The sequence below is a fragment of the Diabrotica undecimpunctata genome, chromosome 2, assembly GCF_040954645.1.
Source record: "Diabrotica undecimpunctata isolate CICGRU chromosome 2, icDiaUnde3, whole genome shotgun sequence".
Taxonomy (NCBI): Eukaryota; Metazoa; Arthropoda; class Insecta; order Coleoptera; family Chrysomelidae; genus Diabrotica; species Diabrotica undecimpunctata.
In genome coordinates, this window is record NC_092804.1 from 47,344,363 (window position 1) to 47,372,331 (window position 27,969).

The following is a 27,969-nucleotide window of genomic DNA, read 5'->3' on the forward strand; positions in this document are numbered from 1 at the left end:
TCTTGCAGTCCAATTCATTACGTGATAAAATATTAAAAATATCACCAAATAATTATCATAATTGACCAAAATTTACTAAAATAATGTTAAAACATTGATTATATTAGTTTTTAAAGCCGATATTTGTATTCATACAGTTAACAAAGAATGTAGTCATATCCAATCTGTTTTAAGGATTTTTGAATAAATTTCTAAAATATGGCAGCTGCACTTGTGGAAACACCTGTATTTCGACCTGAAAGTTCAGTGGATGTGTCAAATCTGAAAGATGATGGTAACAAAATTAGAATACCAGATATGTCTCGATTATCAACGCCTAAACCGGTTATGCATTTGGCATCAGCCACAGAGGTAATAAAATATATCATTACTTTTCAACTTATTTTTGTAATATTTTATGTTTTTACTTATCACAAATATTTTGATACCCTGCATTCATTGGTAAATTCACTTATTTTTGTCTCTTATAAGTATTTATATATTTTTGATTTTGATTATAAAAAAAGTTTCTAAAAGTTTGTATTCAATTATAAGATTCAAACCGTTTATATTTTATTGTATGAATCACATAATATACTAAGTTGAAAATATATCACAGAAAATTACAAACATTTGTTAACATGCTCGAAAATTGAACTATTTGAAAACAAAATGTGTATATTATCATCATCATAATCTTATAAGCTCTCACTTAGTACGGAGCTAGACAACCCATGATGGGCAGGTCCTGGCAAACTATCTGAATTCGTGCAATTCAATATTTAGCTAGTGTTCACAATCTTCTAATTACCAGCTTTATCATATCTTTTTTAAAACAATCAATCCATCTTTTGTCCAATGATGAACAATAATTTGGTGATTCTCAGCTGATTCTGAAGTATTACGATCCCTAACAACTACATATATGTTGGAACAAGCAGTTATTTTGCACCAAAATTCTTTTATTGACCTTTTTTTTAATTGTAAATATGAAATTAACAACATTTTCATAATGTATGGAATTATTTTTACAGTTTAATTATTTATTTTATGTTGATTACTATTTAATGGTTTGATAGCCAAAAAAATGCTGACAACCAAATTTTGAAACAAGAGATTTTTAACAAATCAAAATAAAAATGAATAAGGCGTAACGTCGCCCTCATCTTAAATAACAGCCTAAACTCTATTAGGCATTGTATCAACTAGGCCTTCAATGAATTCAGGGATGAAACTATCCCATATTTCTTGCAATTTAGCACGTAGTTGTGGCAAAGTACGCCGGGGGTTATTTCTTAGGCGTTGTTTCTTTTTATGCCAAAGTATTCTATTGGATTAAGATCCGGGCTGCTAGAAGGATGTGACAAAACTTTAATGTCAATGTTCTCCCATCCATTTTTTGGTATATTCAGCCGTATGGAACGAGGCTCCGTCCTGCTGAAAGATAAAATCTTCGGATGGATATAACTTTGCTGCACTTGGTAGAAACAAATATTTAAACATATTGTTATATTTTTATTAATCTAATTTATTGTCTTTATTTATTATCAAAGGTTCTATTTATAACACTTACAAATTTATTAAAGTCTTTATTACTAATTTATTTCACAATATTTATTTATATTTATTTCCGCGTACAATTATTATATTTTCGGACTCAAACTCGAATTCATGTTCAAAAACTAACTAACTGTTTACAACAAAATTCCTCTTTAAATATAAAATGCCGTTATTCGAGAATCGCGGCGATTCCCCATCGAAGAGCCGAAAAGGTCACTCATGCTGGTTTTATTTGGCCTGCTTCTGGAAATTTCTAATCGTGGGTGACTCATCAGAATTCAGGTTGGCAAACAGGTCTTTCAACTGAGCGCCGAAAGTACTAGAATAGAAAAGAATTAGAAATAATATATTTACAGTTCTATGCGCCATAATATTTATCGTAATAGTATCTTGATATTTGGCTGTGTATACTATGCCTTCAATAAAATGCAAAGTTCATAACCCTTTGGTCGACATACAACTCCACACCATTATACCCTGTGGAAACTTTACTGTCCTTTTGAGACAATCCTTATGGAATGCTTTTGTTTTTTCCCGAATCACACGATTTCGATAATCTCCCAGACAGACATCAAATTTGCTTTCGTCGCTATAGAAAACATTGTCCCAGTTATCCCGATCCACGAAAGATTTGATTTAGCCCAAATTTAACATTTCTTTTTTGAGTTTTTGTCAACAATGGTTTTCGTCAACAATAAATCAAAAATAGAAAATTTATATCGCAAAGAAGAACCTTATAAAAACTAAGACCACTTTTTTTCTATTCCACCTAGCAGTTACTTCTCGTAGTGTATTTCTTCTTCCCGACTTACATATTCCAATTAAATGCCTTACACTCCTTTGAGAAACAGCTTTTGGCAGTTTTACCATATTTCTTAATTATATTAAACACAGTAGTTGTCGTTACAGTTAATTCACTAGAAATTTCACGCATTGTTTTCCCTTTATGGTACTGATGAGTAATAATTTCTCGAACTTTTGGATCAGTAGGTTTTCCCCGTGTCATTATTATGTTTTACTGGTAATAAAACTGACCGTTGTTAATTATTCATACTCAAATGATGCGTGACAATTATTGTTGACAACATACTACCACAGAATAAATAAAAATCAGAATGCCCACTCTCAGATGCCGCCTTTGAAGTTCGTCAGCAAGCGAACGCCATGTTTTAGACGGAAACATAGACTCGAATTGAGAAATTTGTGACAAGCTACGACAGAACTGTAATTTAAATTTTTAGAGATTAATAATTTAGTACATTTGAAATAATTTAATCTATTCTTCAACTAAAAATACGAATAAAATAGTACATATTATGTCTATAGTTGCCGTAAATAAATTAAACCGGGTTTGTCGTCTTAAAAGATTCTTCCTTGTTTCGTTTTCATAACTGGTTATTTTTTTTTTACAAGAATAGTTGGTCCCTTACTAAAGCCTCCTCCTTTCTCATCCTGGACTTGGGACCAGGCACCAACGACGTTAATCTAAATGGATATGTTCTTAAATATAATGTATAAACAAAAATGTGTACCGTTTTATCTTTCCATAAATTTATTTTTTAAGTTTCATCGCCAACCGAGTGCAGTCCCAAAAACGCCTTACAAGCCAGGTACGGGCTATAGATCAGGTACCGGATTTAAATCAAATGTATTTGGCAAACCTGGCACCGGTTTTAAGCCTGGTACGGCTGGATTCAGGCCTGGCACTGGCATCGATACTATAAACAGACCGATGACAGCAGTAAGAGGAGCTGGATACACGTCCCACGGAAAACCTTTCGACCCTCTGAACCAAGCTGCTTCGGTTCCAACCCCGCCTTTGGAATTGCAAAAGGATGATTCGTAAGTAATTAGGTCAATATATGTTCCTCGTATATACAAAGTGATTCTTTGGAAGTTCCAATTAGACGTTTTATAGAAAAACTTGACAAAATCATTATCTGAAAATTTTGAATGAGTGCTTTTTACATATTTCCAATTAATCTAAAAGATTTGAAGCATCCTACTAGCTCTCCACATCTCAACGGGCTTCCTAATTGAACCGCGTCGATTATCACTGCACCGAGCTTTCGATATCCTCTCTCTTGTCTTCTTCGGGGCTTCCGAGGTCTCAAGATCCCAAGCCCCTAGACACTACTACACTGATCACTAATCAATATATTACTGTTACTGGGAACAGCAGATAGTTGATTTATACTGTCGATGGTGACGTTGTTTGGTTGGTGGTTGGCGTGGGGTAGGCGCGGAGGTTGGGTTTTGTTGGGGGTAAAAATTTTCATCGCTGGTCCCACCAATCAACGACAACATTCCAAATGAACAATACGAAGCTTATGAAATTCCTTATGCAGACTGCCCGATTTTATGTAGGCCAAACAAATCTTAGAATCCAAAATAGGACTTATGAACATTTTATTTCTGTTCGCAATTCCGCTTCAATTGCATCAACCATAGCCCTGATCCGCATCTATAAACAAAGAATTAACTTTGAAACCATAGATATTGAAAAAAGACCAAATTATCTCAATAAAAGGGTGACAAAGAAATGATAGCATCCGGTTACCTTAGAAATGGAGACATCTCAATAAGAAAATATTTTATTTATTTTATTTTACAATAAATTTGAGCAGGGGTCGTAAAAATCATATGCCCATGTGAATACAATGTTATATAGTGTGCAAATAAATGGTTACATTACAATAGTTACATATTAAGCACTAACTAACTAAATAAATATACAAAAACATAGGTAATAGCAAGTGTTTAGTACAAATTAAATGTTCAACTATAGAGCAAATGGTCATCCAGTGTATTTTTGAAAACATTGACAGATTGAGCATCTATGATCTCAGCCGGAAGGCTATTCCATATCGAGAACACTCGATAACAGAGAAAAAATTGTCTGTTGTTAAAAAATTTTCCTTTTTAAACTTAAGTTTGTGGCCACGAAGACGATTGTCATTGTCTAGTATAAACATATCCCCCACATTTCCAAAGTTGTATTTTACTATCCGAAACGGAATAATTAAATCGCCTCGAAGTCGACGTTGTTCAAATGTAGTGAGATTGGCCATATTCAGTCTTTCTGTATACGTAGGTCTTGACCCACCAAAAGACATCCTAGTGCACTGCCGCTGTACGTTTTTCGAGAATATTACGATCGCGCACTAATACCGGACACCAAACAGTTCCGCAATATTCCAGAACTGGACGAATGTACAGTTTATACAGATGAACTGATCTCATAAATGACACACAATCCAAGTAGAGCACCATTCCGATATGCAATCAAGGTCATCTTGTAGTAACTGGAAATTTACGGAGGGATCGGAAAATAGCTTCGTGTTATCTGCATAGAAAGGTTTTTGCTGCATTTAATGTGAAATTATAGATCACTTGAGTATGATATGAATAAAAGTGGGTCCAAAACTGATGCTTGCATTACCCCACTTAAAACCGTTCTCTCAACTGAGAAAGAGTCCCTAACTCTAACACAAAACTTTCTATCTGTTAATTACGCGTCGATCCATCTCAGTAATTGACCCCGGATACCAAGGTGTTCCAATTTATGTAATAGTCTTCGTTTTGAAACTCAATCAAAAGCTTTAGCAAAATCGAGGTAAATAATGTCTACCGGGGCTTTCTGTCTAATGCTCTTGGCCATTCATTGACACACCAGAGAAGATTTGTCATTGTAGAACGTCCTTTGACAAAACCATGCTGCTGTTCTAGTATAACCAGTTCATTTTGCAGAAAATCAGAAATTGTCTCGGCAATAATAGATTCCATTATCTTAGATATTATAGGTGTTAAGCTGATAGGACGAAAGTTAATAGGATTCAATTTGTTCCCTTTTTTTAAAAATCGGTGTTACAAATGCGGTTTTCCATATAGGAGACAAAATATGTGTGGTGAATGATAAGGACATAATCACATATAGTGGGTAAGCTAAAGCATCAGAACATTTCTTTAAAAATAAAGAAGATATTAAGTCGAGACCAGGAGGTGGATTATTTTTAATCTTTGAAGATGATGTTTCTCCTTGTTTCCTTGTCTCTCCCCTGATGTTTGATATCATCCGCTCTCCTTTCCAATCAAAATCCCGCCGTCAGAAATGTTCGCGCCAACCCCGCGCCAGCCCCCACGCCAACCCTTACGTCAACATTCACCCAAAGCACGTCACCATCGACGGTATAAATGAACCGTCCGCTGTTCCCAGTAGCAGTATTGCATTGATTAATGATCAGTGTAGTATTGTCTGGGGGTTCGGGAGATTGAATCCTCGAAAGTCTTGAAGAGTACATCAGAGAGGATGTCGAAAGTTCGGCCTAATGATAATCGACGCGGTTCAACCCAGAAGCTAGGTGAGTTTAATATTAATTCTTGTAATAGTATTAATCTTAGCTTTAGGTTTAATTGTACTAATGCGGACATCTTTCGGAAGTTTTACTTCGCATTTTAGTTCTCTATTTTTTTAATTCGAATCGCTATCTACTTACAGTATTTTATTACATATTCTGAAATATAATATTTACCTATTGATAGTAAATCGAAAGTTTTCTGCTCCTTACGTTTGTAATTACCTTCCTGGATTTTTAGTACTTCTTGTTTAATCTTAAGCGTGTAGCGTTAACAGCAATTTTAAAGCTTCTGTGCTTTTATAATTTTTAAAATAAATTAGATATAATTTTAGGCCAGAAGAAAGAATTCGACAGCAAGAATACAAAATAATGCAGCTCGTTGAGCAAGCGTGTATCGCTCAAAGTGAAGGAGACTTCAGACAAGCCCTTACCAAGGCAAAAGAAGCTTCAAACAAAGAGAGGAATTTGATACGACTCCAGGAACAATCTGGTTTAGGAGATCATCATAATATAGATCTCACTTATGCAGTACGTATATATTTTGAAAATTTTGATAGTTATGTCCTTGGGTAAATTAGCATATATCCTAAAAAACCTAACACAATCTTTACATTCTTATTACAGGATTCCTTTCTTATTGAGAACCCACCCTCTCTGTAAAACCTAGCACATGCTTTTTTCAGATCAATGAATACTGTTTGAGCGTTTGTTACTTTATTCACACATGTTTTCATCTATTAATCCTTACGTTTACGTATATCTTATTTTCTTATCATCAAATAGTTTATTTGAGACTGATTTTGTTCACTTTATATGTAATAGGTTAACTTTCTCTAGTTCAAAGTAATGTATTAGCGATCACCATATCTACTACTATCTACTACTAGTTCTAACAATTCTCCAACATCATTTCAAATTCCTTAGCCTAATCCTCCATACCAAACTAAATATTGTACTGGTTTTAAGAAAGTACATAGTTCAGACTGTATCTTTTTTTACTATTTTCTTATGTTATACAGCTAGAATCTCTTATAGTAGTCATTTAATAAAGTTTATCGGCGTGTATTTGATAATCCATAAAACGGTTACATAGAAGTACGTAAGGAAATATAATCTTCTTTGTTTTCTTTGTCACCTATCAACTACTTTTTCCAATTTATATACAGTGTGTCCGTAAAGTATGGAATTAATTCGATATTCCCTAAATGAAAAGCCTTTTTAAAAAAATCTAAAACACGTCCATTTTTAAATTTAATGTTCTACATTTTACAATAAAATTTCATTATACAAGGTGATACGCATTACAGTGATGACGTCATCGGCTCTTTTTTAAATCTAACACCCTGTATTTTAGGACATTTTTAGATCGATAAAAATGAGCTGATTCCAAAAAAGTGTAATACTGGGGTCTAACGAATAAAATTTGAAAGATATGCGCTTAGAAAATTAAGTTTTATTGATTTATAATATTAATAAATTATAAATAAATTATAATAAATAACTTGAAGTAATTAATACAAGACTTAATCTTAAATGTTCGAATTGTAACCTTTGTTGTATTTGACAGTAACCCAAACATTGTACAAATTCTTGTAGAATCTTGTTTATGCTTTCTTGAGAAATATTGTTTATTTCTTTACGAATTCTTGTTTTTAAGTCTCCAATATTTGCAGGTTTCGTTTTATAAACAACATTCTTTAAATGACCCCACATAAAATAATCCAGAGGATTGAGGTCTGGCGACCTCGCTGGCCAAAAATTTCGTTTAAGTGCCTTCGAACATCTAAAGCATAATGCGGAAGCGCACCATCCTGTGGAAACCATAAACTTTTATCAAAACCTCCAAGATTAATTGTACTGGGGAATAAATTAACTAAAGTAGGTACGAGATAGCCACTTAAAAACTGAAGGTATGCTGGCCCGTTTAAATTACCTTCGAAATAGTAGGGTCCAATGATTTTATTTCTTACAATGCCAGTCCATACGTTTACCTTTTGCGGGAATTGTGTATGATGTTCCCGCATCCAGTTGGAGTTTTCTTTTGCCCAGTATCCACAATTCGGACGGTTGACCTCGCCATTTAATTTGAATGTAGCCTCATCAGAAAAAATAATATTTTGAACCAAGAGAGGGTTTCGGTGGCTGTTATCCATCATTATTTCGCAAAATTGTATTCTTTTATCTGGATCATCCTCGTTAAATTCCTGTACAACTGTGCATTTTACTTACTTTACTTACTTTTACCTACTTTGTGTACCATTGTTTTGCAAACATCGAGATCACTACTAACCTTACGAACAGAAGTGTGCGCATCTTCTTCAAAAGCAAGTAGAACATCTAATGTTGTAACATAATTTACAGAGGGACGACCTGATTTGCGTGCATTTTCAACCGTACCAGTTTCTCGAAATTTCTTTTTAATCTTACTTAATGTTGACTGCGTGGTGGGTATTTCTGGATATTTATCATTAAATAAATTACACACTTCCATCTGATTTCGCGATTTATCTCCACACCCAATCAACATGAGTATTTCAATTCTTTGCTTTACACTCAAATTCATTTCTACTTAAAATTAATTCTAAGCAAAAATACAGAACATTCACAAATTAATACAATTTTTGTGCTACATAATTGTTATTGAACGTTACTAAAAATAATTAGTATTAATTATTTTTATTAGTATTATACTTTTTTTAAATTAGCTCATTTTTATCGATCTAAAAATGTCCTGAAATACAGGTTGTTACATTTAAAAAAAGAGCTGATGACGTCATCACTGTAATGTGTATCACCTTGTATAATGAAATTTTATTGTAAAATTTAGAACAATAAATTTAAAAATCGACGTGTTTTAGATTTTTTTAAAAAGGCTAATCATTTAGGAAATATCGAATTTATTCCATACTTTACGGACACACTGTATACCTTAAATGTATTAGATTTTTTAGGTTAAATAGTTTATTAGGAACATAGACATATAACACAAGATAGACTGATCGTTGCAATACCAGCCCGTTCCCCCAGTGCAACAGAGAAAACTGACGCAAAGCAGCCCCTGCATCTCTTTCTAATTGGCAGGATTTATAGACCACGTGGCCGTCTTATTGGTCACTTGGGTCACGTGGTCGATAAACTTGGCAAATTAGAAAGAGATGCAGGGACTGATTTGCGTCAGTTTTCTCTGTCGCACTGTGGGAACGCGAGTGTATTGCAGCAATCAGTCTATTTGTATTATATGTCTATGACTAGGAATAAATAAGTTCTTTTATAGGTTATGTTTTATTTTCAGGTTCTATTTACATTAGCCATCCAGTATGCCGCTAATGAACTGTATACTGAAGCCATAAACACGTACCAGATGATAACAAAAAATCGAATGTTTGCAAATGCTTATAGACTGAAGGTCAACATGGGTAATATTTATTTTAAACAGGGACAGTATCAATTGGCAGTGAAAATGTTTCGTATGGCTTTAGATCAAGTACCGTCTACCCAAAAACATCTTAGGTAGAGTATTATAAAATCGAAAGTATGCGTTTAAATACATTAGTATTGTTATGTTTTTATTAATCTTCTAATTTATTCTTTTTATTTATTTATTAAAGGTTCTATTTATAACACACAAATTTATTAAAGTCTTTATTACTAATTTATCTTACACGAACAATACGGGCGTTACATTTTAAAAAACGCGGCGCGATCTTCAAAAATTAACTGTTCTCCTTAAATAAAATGTCCCATTTATATATAAAATGCCGTTATCTAGAAGAATCGATGACCTTCTCCGTTAGAACGGGATCCCATCGAATAGACGATAACGTCCCTCAAGGACTGGTCTTTCGGCGAATTTACTAGAAGTCGGTCGACGGCTGAAACTGGTTTTTCAACTGAGCGCCGAAATAACTAGAACAGAGAAGATATTAGCAATAAATATGTTTACAGTTTTGAGTCATATGACACGTCATTATTTATCGTAACAGTATATTCAAAGGAACGGAATTTATTTTGGTAAATCCAGGCGGTATCTGTTTAAAATAAGCATTTTTGACTGTGAAGCATATAAACGCCGTTTTTTTGCATACATCGCTGCAAAATATCACTATAAATGATAATTTCACTATGCGTGAGTTGTAAAATTAGGGGTTAACTTTTTATTAAACAAAATTTGGAAAAAGGCAAAAAACTCTATATTTTTCTTTTCTGGTATATATCTCAAGAACAATTAATTGTTTTTAGAACATTTTTGTAATTATTTTAATACCTAATTGAAAAAATACTAAAAAACAAAAAAAAACAGTTATTTATTTCCTATGCTAAAATCAAACATAAGACCTTCATATTTTGAGAAATAAAACTTTTTCACAAAATTTTATTAAAATCGATTTAATAGTTATTGAAAAATTGCAAGTTAAAAAAAATGAATGATTTTCCAAATTATGCAGGTTAAAAACTAAAACTTCTAGATACTTGACTTTTTTACATATAGAAGAACATTCAACTCTCAAGCCCATTTTTAAAAATTAAAATCCGACGAGTAGATGAGCCTAGGGAATTTAAAAAAAATATATTTAAATTTCAGGCTTTTAAACAACTTAAATAACTTCATCAATTGTTGATCGATGTAAACACGGATATTAAAAGTGCTTCGAAAGCACGCTTTAAAAAAAAAAGATCTAATTGGGTACAAATTTACATTATTTACAGACCACCAAGTTTTTTAAAATATCGATTAAAAGTAGTCCGTCCATAAAAAATTTGACAAGAGGTAGGGCTGCGGGTAAGTGAGAAAGCGGTCATCGAGGCTAAATCGTAATTGATTTTACGCGTTTAAAATGGCATTGCACTTAAAAATTTCAATTATCAATGATTCGTTCAGGCATATTATTGCTCTATTTACGCTGTCTTTACATGAATCTCTATTTTAAGTGTCATGTTCCGCATTAAATTAAGTAAAGAAAAATTAGTTTTTGTTTATATTTCAAAATTGCAAAAAGCATTTATTTATGCAACAAATAAATTTCATCTTTGTATTTTATCTATTAGGATTCGAATTATGCACAACATCGCGATGGTTTTTATTAGAATGGGGCAATGGGAGGAAGCTATTGGCAGTTTGGAATACATAATGAGTGAGCAAGCATGCCACAAAGCAGGTTTACATCTGGTAGTATGTTCCAGAGCTTTAGAAGACAAAGAAAGAATGCGTTCTTCTTTTTCACTTTTGCTCTCTGTACCCTTAAATATTGAAGATGAGGACAAGTATAATCTAGAGCAGGTAAAATTTTTTGAATTTGATATTATTTATTGTATATTTTTTATTGTATAATGGGAATATTATTTATATTGTATAATGAGAAGAGTACTAGACGAATGGGATGGAGGAATCACTACAGGAAGCAGAAAAATCAGCAGCGTGTGATACGCAGATAACACACTTATACTAGCAGCGAATGGAAGTCGAAATTAAAACCATCACTGAACGGCTAAGCCGGATAAGCAAAGAATTCGGACTTCAGATTAATACCGGAAAAACATAATGGAAAACCGGAATAAAATAATGATCGTAGACAGAGCAAATAATAATCATAATCTACCGCACATACACCAAGTGGCGAATTTCAAAGTGGTAGACAGATTTGTATACTTGGGCTCCCTGATAACCAACAATGTCAATTGCTCCTCCGAAATCAAGCATAGACTAGCAATGGCCCGAACAGCAACAGCTAAACTGATTAAGATATGGAAAGACCGAATAATAACAAGAAATACTAAGCTCAGGTTGGCCAATGCTCTTATTTTTTACATTGCTAAATACGCAGCTGAAATATGGACTCTCAAAAAAATCGATAGGAATAAGATCGAAGCCTTCGAAATGTCGCTCTATAGAAGAATTCTACGCGTGTCTTATTCAGAACATAGAACCAACCTGTCAATTCTGCTTCATATAAAAGACAGGCTATTAAAATAAGAAACCGATCATACCTAATATACTTTGGCCACATAGCTAGAAGAACGCGGACCATTCAACTATTGGTAGTTGAAGGAAAGGTAGAACGCCGAAGACCAAGAGGAAGATTTCCAACACGATGGGCAGGCCAAATGAAGACTCTGGTGAGAAAATCCCTACATGAAGCCGTCCCTAAGGCACAGGATCGCAGCCAATGAAGACAACAGCAAGCTAATAATATTTAGAGTGTCAACACGCCCTGACAAGGGTCCAAGGAGAATGAGGAGGAGGATTGTATATTTTGATAATTTCTTTTTTGATGTAAAGCTCGAGGTTCACTTTTTTATTAAATATCACAAAATGTAATACACTACGTTTTATCTCTTTTTAAGGAGCCTTCTCCATTACTAAAGGTCGGCAATAATTACAGCAAATTTCTCTCTATCTTGAGCTGTTTTTAATAATGAATAGATGTTAATGCCTGGTCAGTCTTTTACATTCTTCAGCCACGAGCATTTTCTTCTTCCTGGCCTCTTTTTCCTTCCGTTTTCCCCTCTATTAAGAGCCGTAGGAAGTTGTATTTTTCGCTTCTCTTAATATGTGCTAAATAACTAGTTTTTTTTTTAATTGTACAATATTTAGCAGTTATATCTCAGGTCCTATCCTTCTCAGCACCTCATTGTTGGTTAGGTGCTCTGTCCCAGAGATCATCAGCTACCTTCGAAAAACGCAGATCTAAAAGGCTATTATCCGCTTCATACTTGTAATTCCAAGAGTCCATGAGTCCAAATGAAGATCTTTACAAATAGGTGTCGATATCCAATGATAAGGTAGAGTTTATTAAGAATTTCTTCATTCTTTGAAAAGTGGAGCTAGCATACTCTTTACGAGCTCGTATTTCGTATATAACTAAGATACTGAAATCTTTGTATGAGTTCTGTTTTTTATAGATACGAATATTAATGTCGGTATTTGGTGTACGTGTTATATCCATTACTTTTGTTTTATTTGTATTATTCTCAGAGATAAAGTATCTTCCTAGTTATGACATTCACAAGTCGTTGCAAGCACTCAGCACTGTCTGCAGTAATGACGATGTTACCTGGGTATCTTAAGTTGTTTATATAGTGTCCGTTGATTTCTATTTCTTCTCTAATTATTTTCGAGGTCATTTTGAAAGATCTTTTTGGGATAAATATATAATAATAGTGGAGAAAGTACACAGCCTTGATGAACTCCTTTTATTGACATTTCTGTTTTCAGCCGGCCATCTATTTTGATCGACATTATTTGATACCAATACAGGTTTTTATGGTTATGGTCTGTACCATGTTATGTTAGGGTTTCTATGAGTTCTGAATATTTTACTACATCAAACGCTTTTTCTTCGATAAAACAGAGAAACAGGTCTTTTTGATCTCATATAAAACATAAACAAATAATATATTAAAATCTATGTACAGTAAAATTTTTGTGATTTTAGGATTCGCCAGAAGATGCTTTGATCGCTTTAGCCATTCAAGATGATGATCTTCACAGATATGAAACACAGAAACGTAGAGAAGCTGAATACTGCATACTAACAGCAGCCAAGCTAATAGCTCCTTTTATAGAAGAGACATTTGGAAAAGGTAATTTTAACTGCAGCAATGTAAGTTGTTTTAGTCAGTCATTTTTGAAGTAAAAAAGGATAATATTCTCGTAAAACATGGGCTTAAGTACATTACTATATTCAAAGTAACAGAGTATATTATTTGTATTAAATTGTAATGTATCAGCCACATACCCAAGGGAAACAACTCCACCCCCCAAACGCAATCATTAATCAGTTAGCCGGTATGTAACAAGTCAACATAGCAAGAAAATAAAAGAAACAAAATAACGGGTAGTTAGCCTAGAAAAGAATAATTAAAATTAATTAAATAATCTTTTCATACTCCAAATTAATAAGAATAAATTCGACACAGTTTAATGTATACATTTCAAATTAAACAAAGAATAACAATTTGACCTAGTTTTGACACAAGCCTGAATGTTTAAAAAATTACGACATTTTAGACCTTCGTTGGAAAATAATACAAGGTACGGATTGTTAAACAGTGATAAGAATTGAGCTGAGTAAGAAGTTTCACATGGCGCGATCCACTTTAACACATGGAGTAGATGGATAATCAGCGAAAACGTAGAAAAACTCAGGGTACGCGTTGGGAGACATAAAAACAAGAAAGTCGGCGGAAAGATAGTCAGTCAGCGCGGCGGGGCGACCTAGGATGTTACTCGGCCAGCGTTACGGTGTGTTCAGCTCAATTATCGTGATATCGTGTCCGACGGAAGGTAGAGAATCGAAAATACGAATTTTCGTCTCGCTCAGTACCGCCATAACTTACAGTGAATTCCAGCGTTCATCCAGACTGTTCCTGAGTTCCAGTTTGGACTACAAGGCGTATTCGTTAGCTAAGGCCTAAGTACGCTAAGGTAACGAACAATATATACTAACCATTTGAGAGAAACAATAATTAATAGTAGGTTGTCCGTTTTTTTAAACTCCCTTAGTAAAATCTCTTCTCGTCTCCCTTCGCAAACTTTGATAACCACTACTAGCTTTCTTGTACATCTTGTGTAGTAGTTGTAAATTTACGATTTGTTAAATACATAGTAAGTTGGAAGTGGCTTGTTTTTTTTTTTACCGTTAGATAGAGACAAGAAGAGAACACATTTTTGCTTTGTATATCTTCCCGGCTTCTAACGCAAGCCCATAACCTCTGACTCTTTACAGGGCCTGCATCGGAGTATTCTTCAGCTCCTATCCTGGTTTTTTTTTCCTACCCTCTTGTAAATCCGCGAAAGCGAAAACACGACCTATTCGAACTAGTGGACCAGTATGCCTCAAATTCGCTCGGACAGCTAAATCTCCTTTAAACACAGGGGATATTACAGTGGTGACAGTGCTAAGCATCACTTAGCCTGAATCCTCTTTTATTACAGAGGTCAGCGGTCACCACTATTTACCTACCCTCTTGTGCTCAGTTATTCAATCAGATTACAAAATAAAAGAATAACTTTTTAGAAAAGAATCAACCAATTTTTTTTATTTTATACTTATGTAGGAACTACTTCTAATAGTTTATTGACTCATATGTAGAAACATCAACTGTGGTCAAATTTAACTGTGGAATGCCTAGGAGATTTTGAAATTGTGTGCTTCTCATTAGACACGTAACAAACGAGCGAAGATTACGCTAAGAGAGTCCAGTAGTAAATATAATAAACGAGCGCCTTATTTCACGTATCTTGTATTGAAATTTTTCTCATACTACTGCATATACATAAAAAGTGTTGATGATCGCATACTGCGAGGATATCTTCATTTCCAAGTAGTCTACTGTACTAAATAACGTCGCAACTAACTGAAAGTCAGATTAAAGACGTAACCTATCCACTTCGACGACAAATGGCCGAAAAAAAATTCGGTACACTTTGTGTACCACATCAGTCGCTTTGTCGTATAATGATCTGGTTATGGCAAACTTTTGTTCTTGAGGTAAAATAAAATAGAAGATTAGAGAAGGAACTGCAATTTAAATTCAAAGTGAGCAGGGGGGGCTTATATAGTCATAGGAGACTCTATGAGCGCCGGAGAGGGATTTACTTGGAATCCACTTATCTTTGTACACTGGATTTTGCCCTTGTTTGTAGAGCTTGTAGGTTTTCCAAGTCAACTGATCAATAAGAGCGAGAATGTAAGATGAAGATGATGCAGACGGGGTGTTCATTAAACAGCGACTAACCGAGTCTAACGACATCCTCCTCACTTTGGAAACTCTGAGGTAGTTTCTGAAATGTATTAAAGATAGAAAACAAAACATAATTAACAAATATGAAAAAAAAACGGATGGTTGCTTCAGCTTCTTCTGAAAACGGATAGTGTCCTTCCTTTGATGACTTATTTATGCTCTTCGTCTTCTCTTTAGGTTTCTCCACACGAATTTGATAGTCAAAAACACTTGTGCTACATGACTGGTTTTTCAAACTATGTCTACGGTCGGACAATAATGTGAAACTGACTTACTTCTCGGGGGAAGTTCTTGTATTTGGGAGTGCCGACTTTGAGGAATTCTGGCTTTTTTGAGGCAGCTGGCATATTAAAAGCATCTAGCCTATCGAATATGTGGATGGTGGTCCTATATGAGAGAATAAACTAGTACAGAAAAAATTGGAATGAACACATTCAAAGAATGGATTTGAATGGAAAAGATGACTCCCGCTAAACGCTTTTTAATATGTGATGTGTTTTAATTTTGTAATTGCAACTCATTCTCAATCATATAACTAATTAAAAAAACTCTAGATTTATTTAACTAACTTTAACACAAAATTTAAATCGGAATTACTAGTGAATTTAGTTAATTTCGTTTTTCTTTATTCGACATATAACGTAATAATCATGAGTGACATGTATGCATAAATTTACTATTTATATGTTGCATAAATTGAATAGCATATATTGACATAAATTGGCATTGGAAAGATGGAAAAGAAAGGTGCATAGGATGGGTATAGAGCTTAGCAATGAATGTATTTATACACTCCAGTTTGCTGATGACCAGGTAGTGCTAGCGACCGATAGGGAAGACATGCAGTACATGCTTAGAAAACTGATAGAAGAATATAACGACTGGGGAATGAATATCAATACAACAAAAACCAAATATCTTTGTATTGTAAACGAGTCAGATAACATAGACCTCGAAAACGGACAACATATTTCCTGCTGTCAGAGCTATGACTACTTGGGTGTTGCCTTTGACAATACAGGAACTGATACACGGGAAATAGAAAAACAAATCACTCAAGCAAAGAAAGTCTTAGGATGTCTCAATGGTATACTGTGGAGTAAAGAGATAACGAAAGGAAGAAAATTTAATATATATGAGACCATGATTAAAACTACTCTTCTTTATGGCACTGAAACATGGAGAATTAGTGAAAAGAACAAAAAGCGAATAGAAGCAGTAGAGATGGATGCAATGAGAAGATCTTTAGGTATTTCCAGACGAGACTGAATCAGAAATGATGTAATAAAACAACGTATGGGAATAGAAGGAAATATAACTCAAGATATAGAGAAGAAACAATTAAGGTGGTATGGGCATGTTCAACGGATGCCAGCAACAAGACTCCCCAAAAAAGTAGAAGAATGGCAACCGATAGGTCGACGGAAAAGAGGAAGAGCCAGATTAGAATGGCAACACGGCGTAAACAAGTCCATGAGCGAAAGAAATTTAACAACAAACTACTGCGAAGATAGGAAGAGATGGTGTGTAGGTATCGGACAACGTCGAAAGACGTTCTAAACCGATGTATATATATATTGACATAAATACTTTGCTCAGCCATTCAATTTGAAGATTCTTTCTTATTTGAACATTTCTTCTTTATCGCGCTCTCTCTCTCTCTCTCTCTCTCTCTCTCTCTCTCTCTCTCTCTCTCTCTCTCTCTCTCTCTCTCTCTCTCTCTCTCTCTCTCTCTCTCTCTCTCTCTCTCTCTCTCTCTCTCTCTCTCTCTCTCTCTCTCTCTCTCTCTCTCTCTCTCTCTCTCTCTCTCTCTCTCTCTCTCCTGAGCCGCGCTGAAGGGATGTGTATGGTCCGTCTCCATAGACTTCTGTCTCTAGAAATTTCTATTACGTGAGTAGGTCTTTTGCAATTTTCTGTGATCTGGTCAATTCATCTTGTTGGAGATTTTCCTTGTAGTCTTCGGCCTTATACCTTCCCTTGAATGATGAGTCTCTTCATATTGTCTATTCATATTTTTTATACCAAATTATTGTTTGTTTTATTTTGTAACATAATTTTTCCCTTCATGGAATACTAGTATTCACATATGTGGTTAATTCTTCGAACTACGCTCCCACATGTTCATTCGTTTGAAACCATCGCAAAGATAAATATTTATTGTACAATTTGTGAGAAATATTTTGTACCATATGAACGTGCTTAATTTATTTTCTTTTAGGATATGACTGGTGTGTATCAGCCATAAAGATCTCGGAATATGCTCGTCTAGCTCTAGACCTTGAAATTAACAAAGCTGTGATGTTCTTAAAACAAAAACAACTGGCTGAAGCTATTGAGACGTTAAAAGCGTTTGAAAAAGATTCTGTAATAGCTATAAATGCTTCTGTTAACCTCAGTTTTATATATTACTTGGTAAGAAGTGTTACATTTTGTTTAACCAGTGCCTATATAAAGGGATATTCATAAAAAATTTATTATTTTACTTATTCTATAGCAGAAAATATTACTTTTTTGTTTAACCGTTTACAAAACACAGGTAAATATATTCACTACTTCGCGTAACGCTTAAACAAGTTCGAGTTATGATCTCAACCAGAGTACGTAGCCCTCTATACTCTGATCTCAAATAGAACAACAAGGCCTAAAATTTTAAACCCATTAAAACTCCAAAAGATCCTAAGGAGTGACAAGAAACCAATTTCTCCATTTCAAAGAGACAACGGTATAATCTACAATATAGACGACAAAGCAAATGTGATGGAAACTCCCGAAAGAGAGTACACCCTAAATTACCACCAACTGAATGATATTAATTGTCTAAGAAAACTGAATTATTGTCTAAGAAGTAGAAGAAACCTGCAATAAAACGCTCAAAAACCAGAAGACAGTACCAACACCCACATCCCCAAAAGAGTTCAGCGAACTGATCCAAAACTTACTTCCAGCAGTCACCAAAATAGAAAAAATAATTTTCGCAAGACTACAAAGAAAAACAATACGACTAGGAGTAATCGACGACCTTCCGCACAATTTGGATTCAGAGCTGACACTCGAGCAAGCATCAGGTACTCAGATAAACTGAGTACATAGCAGCCAACCACAATGACAAGCAACTTTCCTGAATATAAGCAAAGCTTTTGACTGAATATAATATAAAGAACTGATACAAAATGAAGAATTATGGATACAGTATTGCTATAGCTAAACTGATTTCCTCGTACTTAGCAAACCGGATATTTTAAAGTTTGGATAGGGCAAGTCCTATCAGAAGTCGGAATTCCGTAGGCTGAAGTAGCATAGGGAGCAGTGTTGTCACCGACACTGTACAACATAACTGTTGATGATGAACACCAGGAACTCTTATCAGCCTGTAAATGCAGATGGCGCATAAACTGATTTAAAAACTATGGAAGAAAAAGAACATATGAATTTTTCCGAGTTATAAAATCGTTCAAACCACATTACTCGAGAGATAGTATGGTACATAGAAGATGTCTTCCTCATTACTCAATTTAATTAATCAATTTTATTTTCTGCTATAGAATCGACAAGTAAAATAATACCCATTATTTATGACCTCCTTATACAATAGATATTTTTTTAGCAAGGAGAATATGACACTGCTCTTAGATACGCAGAAGTCGTCGAAAAACAAAACGCCAAAAGTGCCGAAGGGTTTGTAAATTACGGCGCATGTTTAATGGCCAAAGGTAACGTAGGAGAAGCTATCAACTGTTTCCAAAAAGCTCTGGCCTGTGATCCTACGTTTTTTGAAGCTATTTTTAATTTAGGTATTTTATTTTTCCTTTATAGTAAATAATATTGATCAAATTTCTTGTGCCATAGCAGAATTATCCGACTTGGGTGATCACAATAACGAAAGTTTAAAGATCTGCCATGTAAAAAGGTTATGTTGCATTTCATATTTCAATTTTAACTTAAATATTGAAACCATTTGATGTTTATTAATGATGAACTGTCCACTAGATGTAACAATGGGCTTGCAAGTACACTTCGAAGTATGTAGATTATTAGTTTGTTGGTTTGAATCACACGCTTGCCAGACATATATTTCATAATGTATGCAGTATAAACTCCAAAGGGCCTGAAACTTTGTATTGAAGGTCACCAGTGAAATCGACTCAGCTAATGAATGAGCAGTGAGATGAGAAAAAGGGTCTAATGGTTCCGTTAACGTCCATTCATTGATCCCTACCGGAATGTGTTTTGACTCTAGAGAACCAGAATATAACAGTCGATATTATTAACTTCTTGGATATATAGATAGGACGACAGACTATCGTATTATCTCGTATTATCGTATTATATCGTATCAGTTATAGCCAATTGAAGAACCGTTAGGGTGAAGGAGAGCAAAATTTAAGGAGGAAAGATTTACCCATGTATTCATTGTGGAAAAACGAGTAGCTAGTAGATCAACTAGGCTATTGAAAGATCAGATAGACGATCCCACTAAAAACCATTGTCAATACATAGAAAACAAGTTACAGTGAACAATATGCGCATAATAATAATGAAATTATATAAAGATATACAAGATTTTTACGTAGTTAAATAGTCCTGCTTTGTATATAACCTAACATTTAAGTATTTGTTTCATTTAGGATTGTGTTTAAAACGTCAAGGGCATTACGTAGAAGCTCTTTCTTGCTTTCAACGGTTCTCCGGATCTTTAGCTCTTCTCCCTGCAGTGGTGTATCAAGTGGCTAACTTGTTAGAATTAATAGGAGACAACGAAGCAGCGGCCGATACATACCAACAGCTTCTTGGTTTAGTACCCACAGACGCTAAGGCTCTTCAAAAACTGGGAGAACTATATGACCATGAAGGTGATAAGCAGCAAGCTCATCACTATCATACTGACGTAAGTATTTAAAATGACTATCTCAGTGTTATAATATCAATAAACTTTTTAAGTCTTACAGATATTATCCTGCCAATTTGTCAGTGATCGATTGGCTTGGAACTTACTATATCGAAATGCAAGTTGTAGAAAAGGCGTTAACCTATTTTGAAAAAGCAGCCTTTATGCAGCCCCAAGAGCCAAAATGGAATATGATGGTGGCTGGTTGTCATAGAAGGAGTGGAAATATGCATAAAGCACTAACGCTATATCAGGAGATTCACAGGTAACTTCTGCAATAATATAATTGTTTTTAATTTAAGGTAGATTTATACTCGGCAACATCTTCAGTGTACCAAAAGCACTAATAATTTATTTTGTAGGCAATTCCCTGAAAATTCAGAATGCCTAAGATTTTTAGTAAGATTATGCGGCGATCTTGGTATGCGGGAAGCACAAGATTATCTGATGGAATTAAAGAAACTGGAGAAATCAAAGGAAGTCAGAGAACGAGTGAACAGTAGTAGACCAGGTACGTAAGGAAGGATGGGGAAATTTTACTCAGCGGGAAATTATACGCAGAGTCGATTTAAAAATACCGATCTTAATTGGTGTCATGTGCGCACGTCCAAATGTCTAACGCAGTATATGAGTTTTCGGGCAGAGATATTGCTACCACGTGGACGTGTTTACGAATTTCAGTTGTTATTGAGACATTAATGATAATACATAGATTCCTATAAGAAATAGCCGTGCAAAGTATAACAAACTAAGCGTTAATCTTTCTTGTACTATTGGTTTTATGTTATCCAATGAAAACTTGATTTTTATTGAGAATTTGCCTTGTTAATATTATGTTGATTAGAATAGTTTTACAACGTTAACGAGACTGAAATAACGACGGTACAAAGACCTTCGAGAACTTTTGACCCAAAGGGACAGAAACAAGTAGGTTCTGCAATCTCGTTGGAAAGAGGAAAGACCGTTATAATCGTTTGTGCGATGATGGCGTTTGGAGGATAGATTCCACCTATATTCATCTTCCTGAGGAAGAGGATTATTGCTCAACAATGCAGAATAATAGCCCGATATGTGAAGTATATCACTGCTCCGATAATGGCTGGATAAATTACTAACTGTTTTACAACCGGTTAAATTGTTAATAACAAATTATTTAACTGGTTTTCAGCCTGATACCCCGAAAAATCGAATCTACTCACCAAAAAACATAAAAAACCGTCAATGTTCCGAGGAAACATAAAAGAGCATACTCAAACCCCGCCCCCCTCGCATTGCAGCATTTGAATAAAAGAAACGGTTCTGAGAACGTACTAAATTGGGATCGGCTGAGTAAATTTTTTTTATTTGCTTAAAAATAATGGTTTTTTTACTATATCACATATACAGAATGAGTCTTGTATATGGAACGGTTCAAATAAATCGGAAACGGTTTGCACGATTTTTATAAATTTTGGTTTATAGTATTTACACTATTGCCAGATTTTTCTTCTTTCCGGAAATGTAATGAGCTTTATTATTTCAAATAAATCACTCAATATACATATTTTTTCTTTTTAAAATCCATAAAAAATTCTTTCATGAAATATTCCCTATACCTAAATATAAAATTAATAAACGTTTCTTACTGAACTTAAATAAACTTCTAAACTTAATTAATAGTTTATTGAAACATTAAAGCTGTTATTCTTTCGTTAAAGTATTATGGACGGTATTAACTTGGACGAATATAATATAAACTTAGCTATAACTTCAAAATTATGGCATTTAGGTATAGGAAATATTACATGAAAAATATTCAGTATTTTTTGCTGATTTCAAAATATAAAGTGATACATTTGAAATAAAAAAGTTCATTATATTTCTAAAAAATGGAAAAGCTGACAATAATGTAAATACTACCATAGTGCCTGATTAAGGGGGGGCTATGGGACATTCAGCACCGGCGGTAAATTTTGAGAGGCGGTACGTCGCTCCCATCACGTTTTAATACTATATGTGGATATTTCAAATTTATGGGGTTGATTTTCTGAAATACCATGGTAATAAAACTTCGTCTCGTCACCGATAAGATCCGTGCCTGCGGTAGCAGATTACACAAAAACACGTTTTATGTTTCCAGGAAATCGGCCAGCGCCACTGCGCCTGGCGGCAGCGTGTCCGGCTCCAACCCGCCAGGTCTTCAGTCGTGTTAGCGCAATTTTCGAAACTAGTCTCCAAATTTTACTTCTTTATTAGTGAAGTGTTTTCGTGACGTTTCTAAAAAATGAGCGGAAAGAAAGGAGGTGCATTTTGGAAACGACAAAAGTTAGAAAAACAACAAAAATTAAATTCAGGATTAAAAAAACCCCCAAGATTCAGCATTTTTTTACCAAATCCAGCAAGATAGTATACCAACGAGCACTTCTTTTCAAGACGATCCAATTGCAACAGTTTCAGATGTTTTAGAAGGTAGGTTTAGTTGACTGTTTTAGTTATTTTTTTAATAAAATAAAATTTGCAGCAGGATCTTTATCACGTCGAGATGATTCATCTACAGCAAATTCAGACCCACTTTGTGATATCGAGTTACATCCTGAAAAGAGTTCTCCTGAACGTCAAATTCTAGTCGAAAGTGGTGTTAATCTAGTTGATTTACAAGATCCGAAATTCTGGCAAAGAAATTGTGTAGATGAAGTGCTAAAAGAATTCAAAACACAGGATCTTAATTCTTTAGACTTTGAATCTTCAAAAAGAAAAATAGGAAAACAAAACAGGTACTGCACTAAATCACTATTCTATAAAGTTTTAAAGAATGGTGAAAAAATTCGGCGTGATTGGTTAGTTTATTCCTAAAGCACAGGCTCTTTATTTTGCTTATATTGTCGACTCTTTTTAAGCGAAAATTACACTTTTTCTTTTTTTACTGGATTTGACGACTGGAAAAAAGCTAAAGAAAAATGTGACAGTCATGAAAGATCAGTCGTTCATTTAGAACAGCTTAAGAATTTTACTTCAAGAAATTCATTGAGTATGAGAAAGATCGATGATTCTCTGCGGCAACAGATTGAACATGAGACCACATATTGGCGAAACATATTGAAAAATATGCTTCAAAGGGCTGTGGTTCAGTATCTTATTTATCAAAAACGATTTGTTTTGAATTTTTGCAAGTGGTTTCGGACCACATATTAGAAGAAATTGTAAAACAAATTCATTGTGGCAAATATTATTCAATCAGTGTTGACTCTACGCCTGATATAATACGTACAGATCAACTGACATACATTATTAGGTATTGCTCGGACACCGGAACACCTGTCGAGAGGTTCATACAGTTTTTAGACAACACTGGCCAAAAAGACGAAGATATGGAAGCCAGCGTTGTAAAAATTTTGTCCAACCTGAATGTAAATATCGATGACTGCAGGGGACAATCGTACAACAATGCGAATAACATGTCTGGCGTTTATAGCGGTCTCCAAGCCCGAATAAAATCTAGTAATTGTTTGGCAAAATACGTACCATGTGTAGCCCATTCCCTAAATTTCCCTAAATTTGATTGTGCAACATGCAGCAGAATGCACTATGGAAGTACTTCGTTTTTTTAGTTGCTGATGAAATTTTTGTTTTTTTCTCAGCTTTAACTTACAGATGGAAACGATTCACTGATCTATTGAAAAATTGTGGCCATACAATATTTGTTCCAAAAAGAGTTAATGTGACTCGATGGTCAGGACGATTTAATACATTAAAAGCTCTTAATTTATGCTATCAAGATATAAAGCAAGCACTTTTAGAGTTATCCTCTAACGACGACGAGAAGATGCCAGTTCGCTGTCAAGCAAACAATTTACACGAAAAGACGGCTACGTTAGAATTTGGTATTTATGTTGCCATTTGGTTCGAAGTACTGGAAAGAACTGACCTAGCAAGTAAATCTTTACAAAGCGCAAATATGGACTTACATACATGTTCGTCTTTGTATAGCTCATTACAACAATTTTACGAGTCTCTTCGTGATAAATGTAATTTATTTGAACAAAAGGGACAGCTCTTATCACAACAAACGGAATACAGTAAAGAAATTAGAAGTCGCAAAAGAAAATTACAGTTTGACGAAGCAGATACAGAAGATATCCTTACACCGCAAAATAAGATTAGAACCCAAGTGCTGTATAAAACAATTGATTATTTTGCAAATAATCTGAAAACTAGAGGAAAAGCGTATGAAGATATTGCCATCACTTTCTCATTTTTATTTTCTCTACCTCTTTCAGAGGATAACGTGATTTCAGACAAAGCGTCGGTATTAGTGAATATTTATTCGAATGACGGATACATCTCTAGCAAGTGAGTGTATTCAATTAAAACACTTTATAATGTCACTACTAGGCCAAGTTGAGTATAAAAATCCAACAACTCACAGTGCTACTTTTGTGACGGACCTTTTGCATTAAAATAATATAATTCCAACCTTTCCAAACGTAGAAATAGCACGAAGAATCTTCTTATCGTTGATGGTTACTAACGCAACTGCCGAAAGATCATTTTCCACTTTAAAACGTGTCAAAAATTATTTGAGAAATACGATGACGGAAGAAACATTAAATTCGTTCGCTGTTTTAAATATTAATAATGATCAGCTTACAAAATTAGATTTTAATAAAATCATCGACCTGTTTGCAAGTAGGAAGTCCAGGAAAATTTGTTTGTAAATAATTATGTTAATTTACTTTATGTGAGTTTGTGTCTTTGTGGCTTTTTTGTATATTTGTAATAAATTACCTAATAATATTAAAATAGTTTTAATGAATTGTTAACCTAAGACGCATCTATACCTACTGGAGAGTGGCAGTATAGTATGACTTAGCCCCCGGCGGTCCATGAACTAAATCCGGCACTGTACTACCATAAGATCGGTTATCTTATAAGTCAGCAGGATACCCTGTAGGAGTACGTTAAAAATGATAATAAATTCTCATTATTCGTCCTCAAAAACTGTTTTCTACCGATGTGTGTATATATTGCGTTTTCTCGATCATTTGTTTATTCCTGCATAAATTCACAAGATCCGTATTGCCCAATCATGGGCGCCGCCAGGATTATTTTCATGGGGGTGCATCTATTTTTCAGGGGAGTTCATCTGCATCTACACATACCATTAACCAATATAAAATATATAACTATACATATATAGCTATATATATTCTTTTCGTGCAGGGGGTGAAATTGAACCCCCTTGCACCCCGCTGCCGGCGACCATGCTCCCAATGGAACTGAGTAGATATTTCATTAGAAGTTTTAAGCCATTTATCTCGCAAATCCATGAAGAGTTGTATTTGTTAGTTAACTTTTTCATTATTATGAATGACGTTTTTACTGTTCTGCCTTATATAAATGATCATTAAAAAGTTTGATTATCGTAGCTATATCACAATTCCAATTATAACATGGCTATCTCCTGTTATATACCTATTTGCGTTACAAAGATTTCAAATAGAAATCTCTGAAAATATACTGAGCTACTTAGATATACTAGTGTTATATTTTTTAACATTTTAGGTTCCAGGAGAACAAATAGTGGTCTATCTTCAAGAGCAGGTTCGGGATTCAGTCCTGTGCCTGAAAACGGTCCCCTAAAGTCTCCACCGCACTCTGGTAATAGAAATTTACGTTCCTCTAGATTAATGCAAGCACATAATAGTGGGGGTAGTGCTGATTCCGGATTTGCACAACCAGCTATAGGTAATAAATATTAAATATTATATAGGTATAGTTCATCATACAGTATTACACTCTTATGTTCCGTCAGTCTATCGAGTTCTCCTTGGCATTCCCTATAGGCGCTGAACTATTTACGCACATATTGATTTTCCGCTTGTGTTCAAAAGCCCTTATGTTAATTTCTCTTGCACACTAGATGTAAAGAGAAAATGTAAACATTAATAATATTAGTATCTCCTAGTGTGAGAGAAATGTTTACATTTTCACCACTATTGTAAATTTATGCACTCAACCTTCTGCAATTTCAGACCCGTCTATATACCTGGTGTAACTCTGCAGCAAGGGTTATGTGTTTGCTCTGCCCATTCCTCTAGTGGGCTGATAGAGATGATATTTTAAAGCGTAGTTGTAAACGATCAGCGTAGAACTTCATACATTTTACTTGAGCAATCTTTGTTATTCATTTTACCTTTCTGAGTGCTTCTATGCGGGTATTCCCTCTGTGCATGACTGTGGCACCATCTACCTTCTCGCATTTAATCGGCATTATTGAACATATTTTATTACATTGCTTCATATGAAGCAAATTAAATGTGTAGTTAAACAAAAGTTTGCTCTGTTTACATTAATGAATATTGGAAAACGTTTGGTTTTTTCATGACTATTCGCCAAAAATCAAGAGGTAACAAAACTCCCCAAAATAGAAAAATTTCGCCAAATATAGACAACTTAAAGCAGGACAACAATTTATGTTGAACTGTCAGTTTTAATATTTTCATCCATAAACTGACATATTTCCTTGACAAACTGATACTTCCATACATTGTCATATTAATCACTATAGTTCAACCGCTTCAAAAATATTTTATTACTATTACATAGGTGGTACACTACAGTGTTTATTATTATTGTACTTAAAGTGCAGCATACTATGTCCTCATATTATACGGTTGTAAAGCGTATCATTAGCAAGATCTTTATATCTCTCGCATTTATTCCACATTCAAAATTTCTTCAGAATTAACTATTGTGATTTATAATTAAAAACACATTAATTTAATACACAATAAGCCAAATACAAAAATAGTCAAATACTGCAAATGCATAACGGATAAAAGGATCACTTATAAAATTAGAAAATGCACACACCAGATCTGACAGCGATATTTAGCTTCACATTCAAATTAAAAAGCGTATCTGCCATACCTTACTTTTTTTGTAGTAAGTATATAAATATGACTATTATACACTGTTTGTTTCAACGCATTTTCAATAATTTTTTTATATTAATAGTACTAAAAAGCAAATCACAAAAACGGAATAGAATAAAATTAGCAACACTTTTGAAAATCATGCCACACGTGTACAATGGTGTTGTATTTTAGTTAAAAAATGTTCTAGTAACAATAAATTCATTTATATGCATATTATTCAATAATTATTCTGTCTTTTTACATTTTTAGTGGCAGAAATTCTTCTAATTAAAGCATGTTTCAGATGCCAGTTATTCTGATCCCCTTGGCCCTCAACCACTGAGACCCAGAACTGGAGCCGGAAAACCGTTAGATTTCGATGACTTCAGCAACGAAGAATTAGGAGATGATCTTTTACCCGAATGAGCGTTGTATTAATTATTTGTAATTTATAGTTGTTTTATGTTAATAAAAGTTAAAACTAAAAATGTAGCTGTTGATAAACTAAAATTTTATTTATTTAAATACAAAACCACATCAATCGAGC

The 27,969-nt window shown here is 34.2% G+C and overlaps 1 protein-coding gene across 1 annotated transcript; it reads left to right on the forward strand.

Moving 5' to 3' along the window:
- On the forward strand, nt 1-27,905 carry nompB (intraflagellar transport protein 88-like protein nompB). Its single transcript, XM_072522808.1, has 13 exons — nt 1-351; nt 3,104-3,381; nt 6,230-6,425; nt 9,190-9,407; nt 10,944-11,175; nt 13,331-13,478; nt 17,860-18,053; nt 19,246-19,432; nt 20,267-20,526; nt 20,580-20,791; nt 20,889-21,037; nt 26,068-26,250; nt 27,727-27,905. Exons 1-13 carry the CDS (start codon nt 199-201, stop codon nt 27,846-27,848), a joined length of 2,532 nt encoding a protein of 843 aa, XP_072378909.1. The 5' UTR covers nt 1-198; the 3' UTR covers nt 27,849-27,905.
- The last annotated feature ends 64 nt before the right edge of the window (nt 27,906-27,969 follow it).

Excerpts from the sequence above, each read along its gene's own strand:
- nompB (XM_072522808.1), top strand. The coding sequence starts at position 199 with ATGGCAGCTGCACTTGTGGAAACACCTGTATTTCGACCTGAAAGTTCA. Across the intron at positions 6,426-9,189 it reads ATATAGATCTCACTTATGCA|GTTCTATTTACATTAGCCAT; the intron begins GTACGTATATAT and ends TTTTATTTTCAG. Across the intron at positions 9,408-10,943 it reads TCTACCCAAAAACATCTTAG|GATTCGAATTATGCACAACA; the intron begins GTAGAGTATTAT and ends TTTATCTATTAG.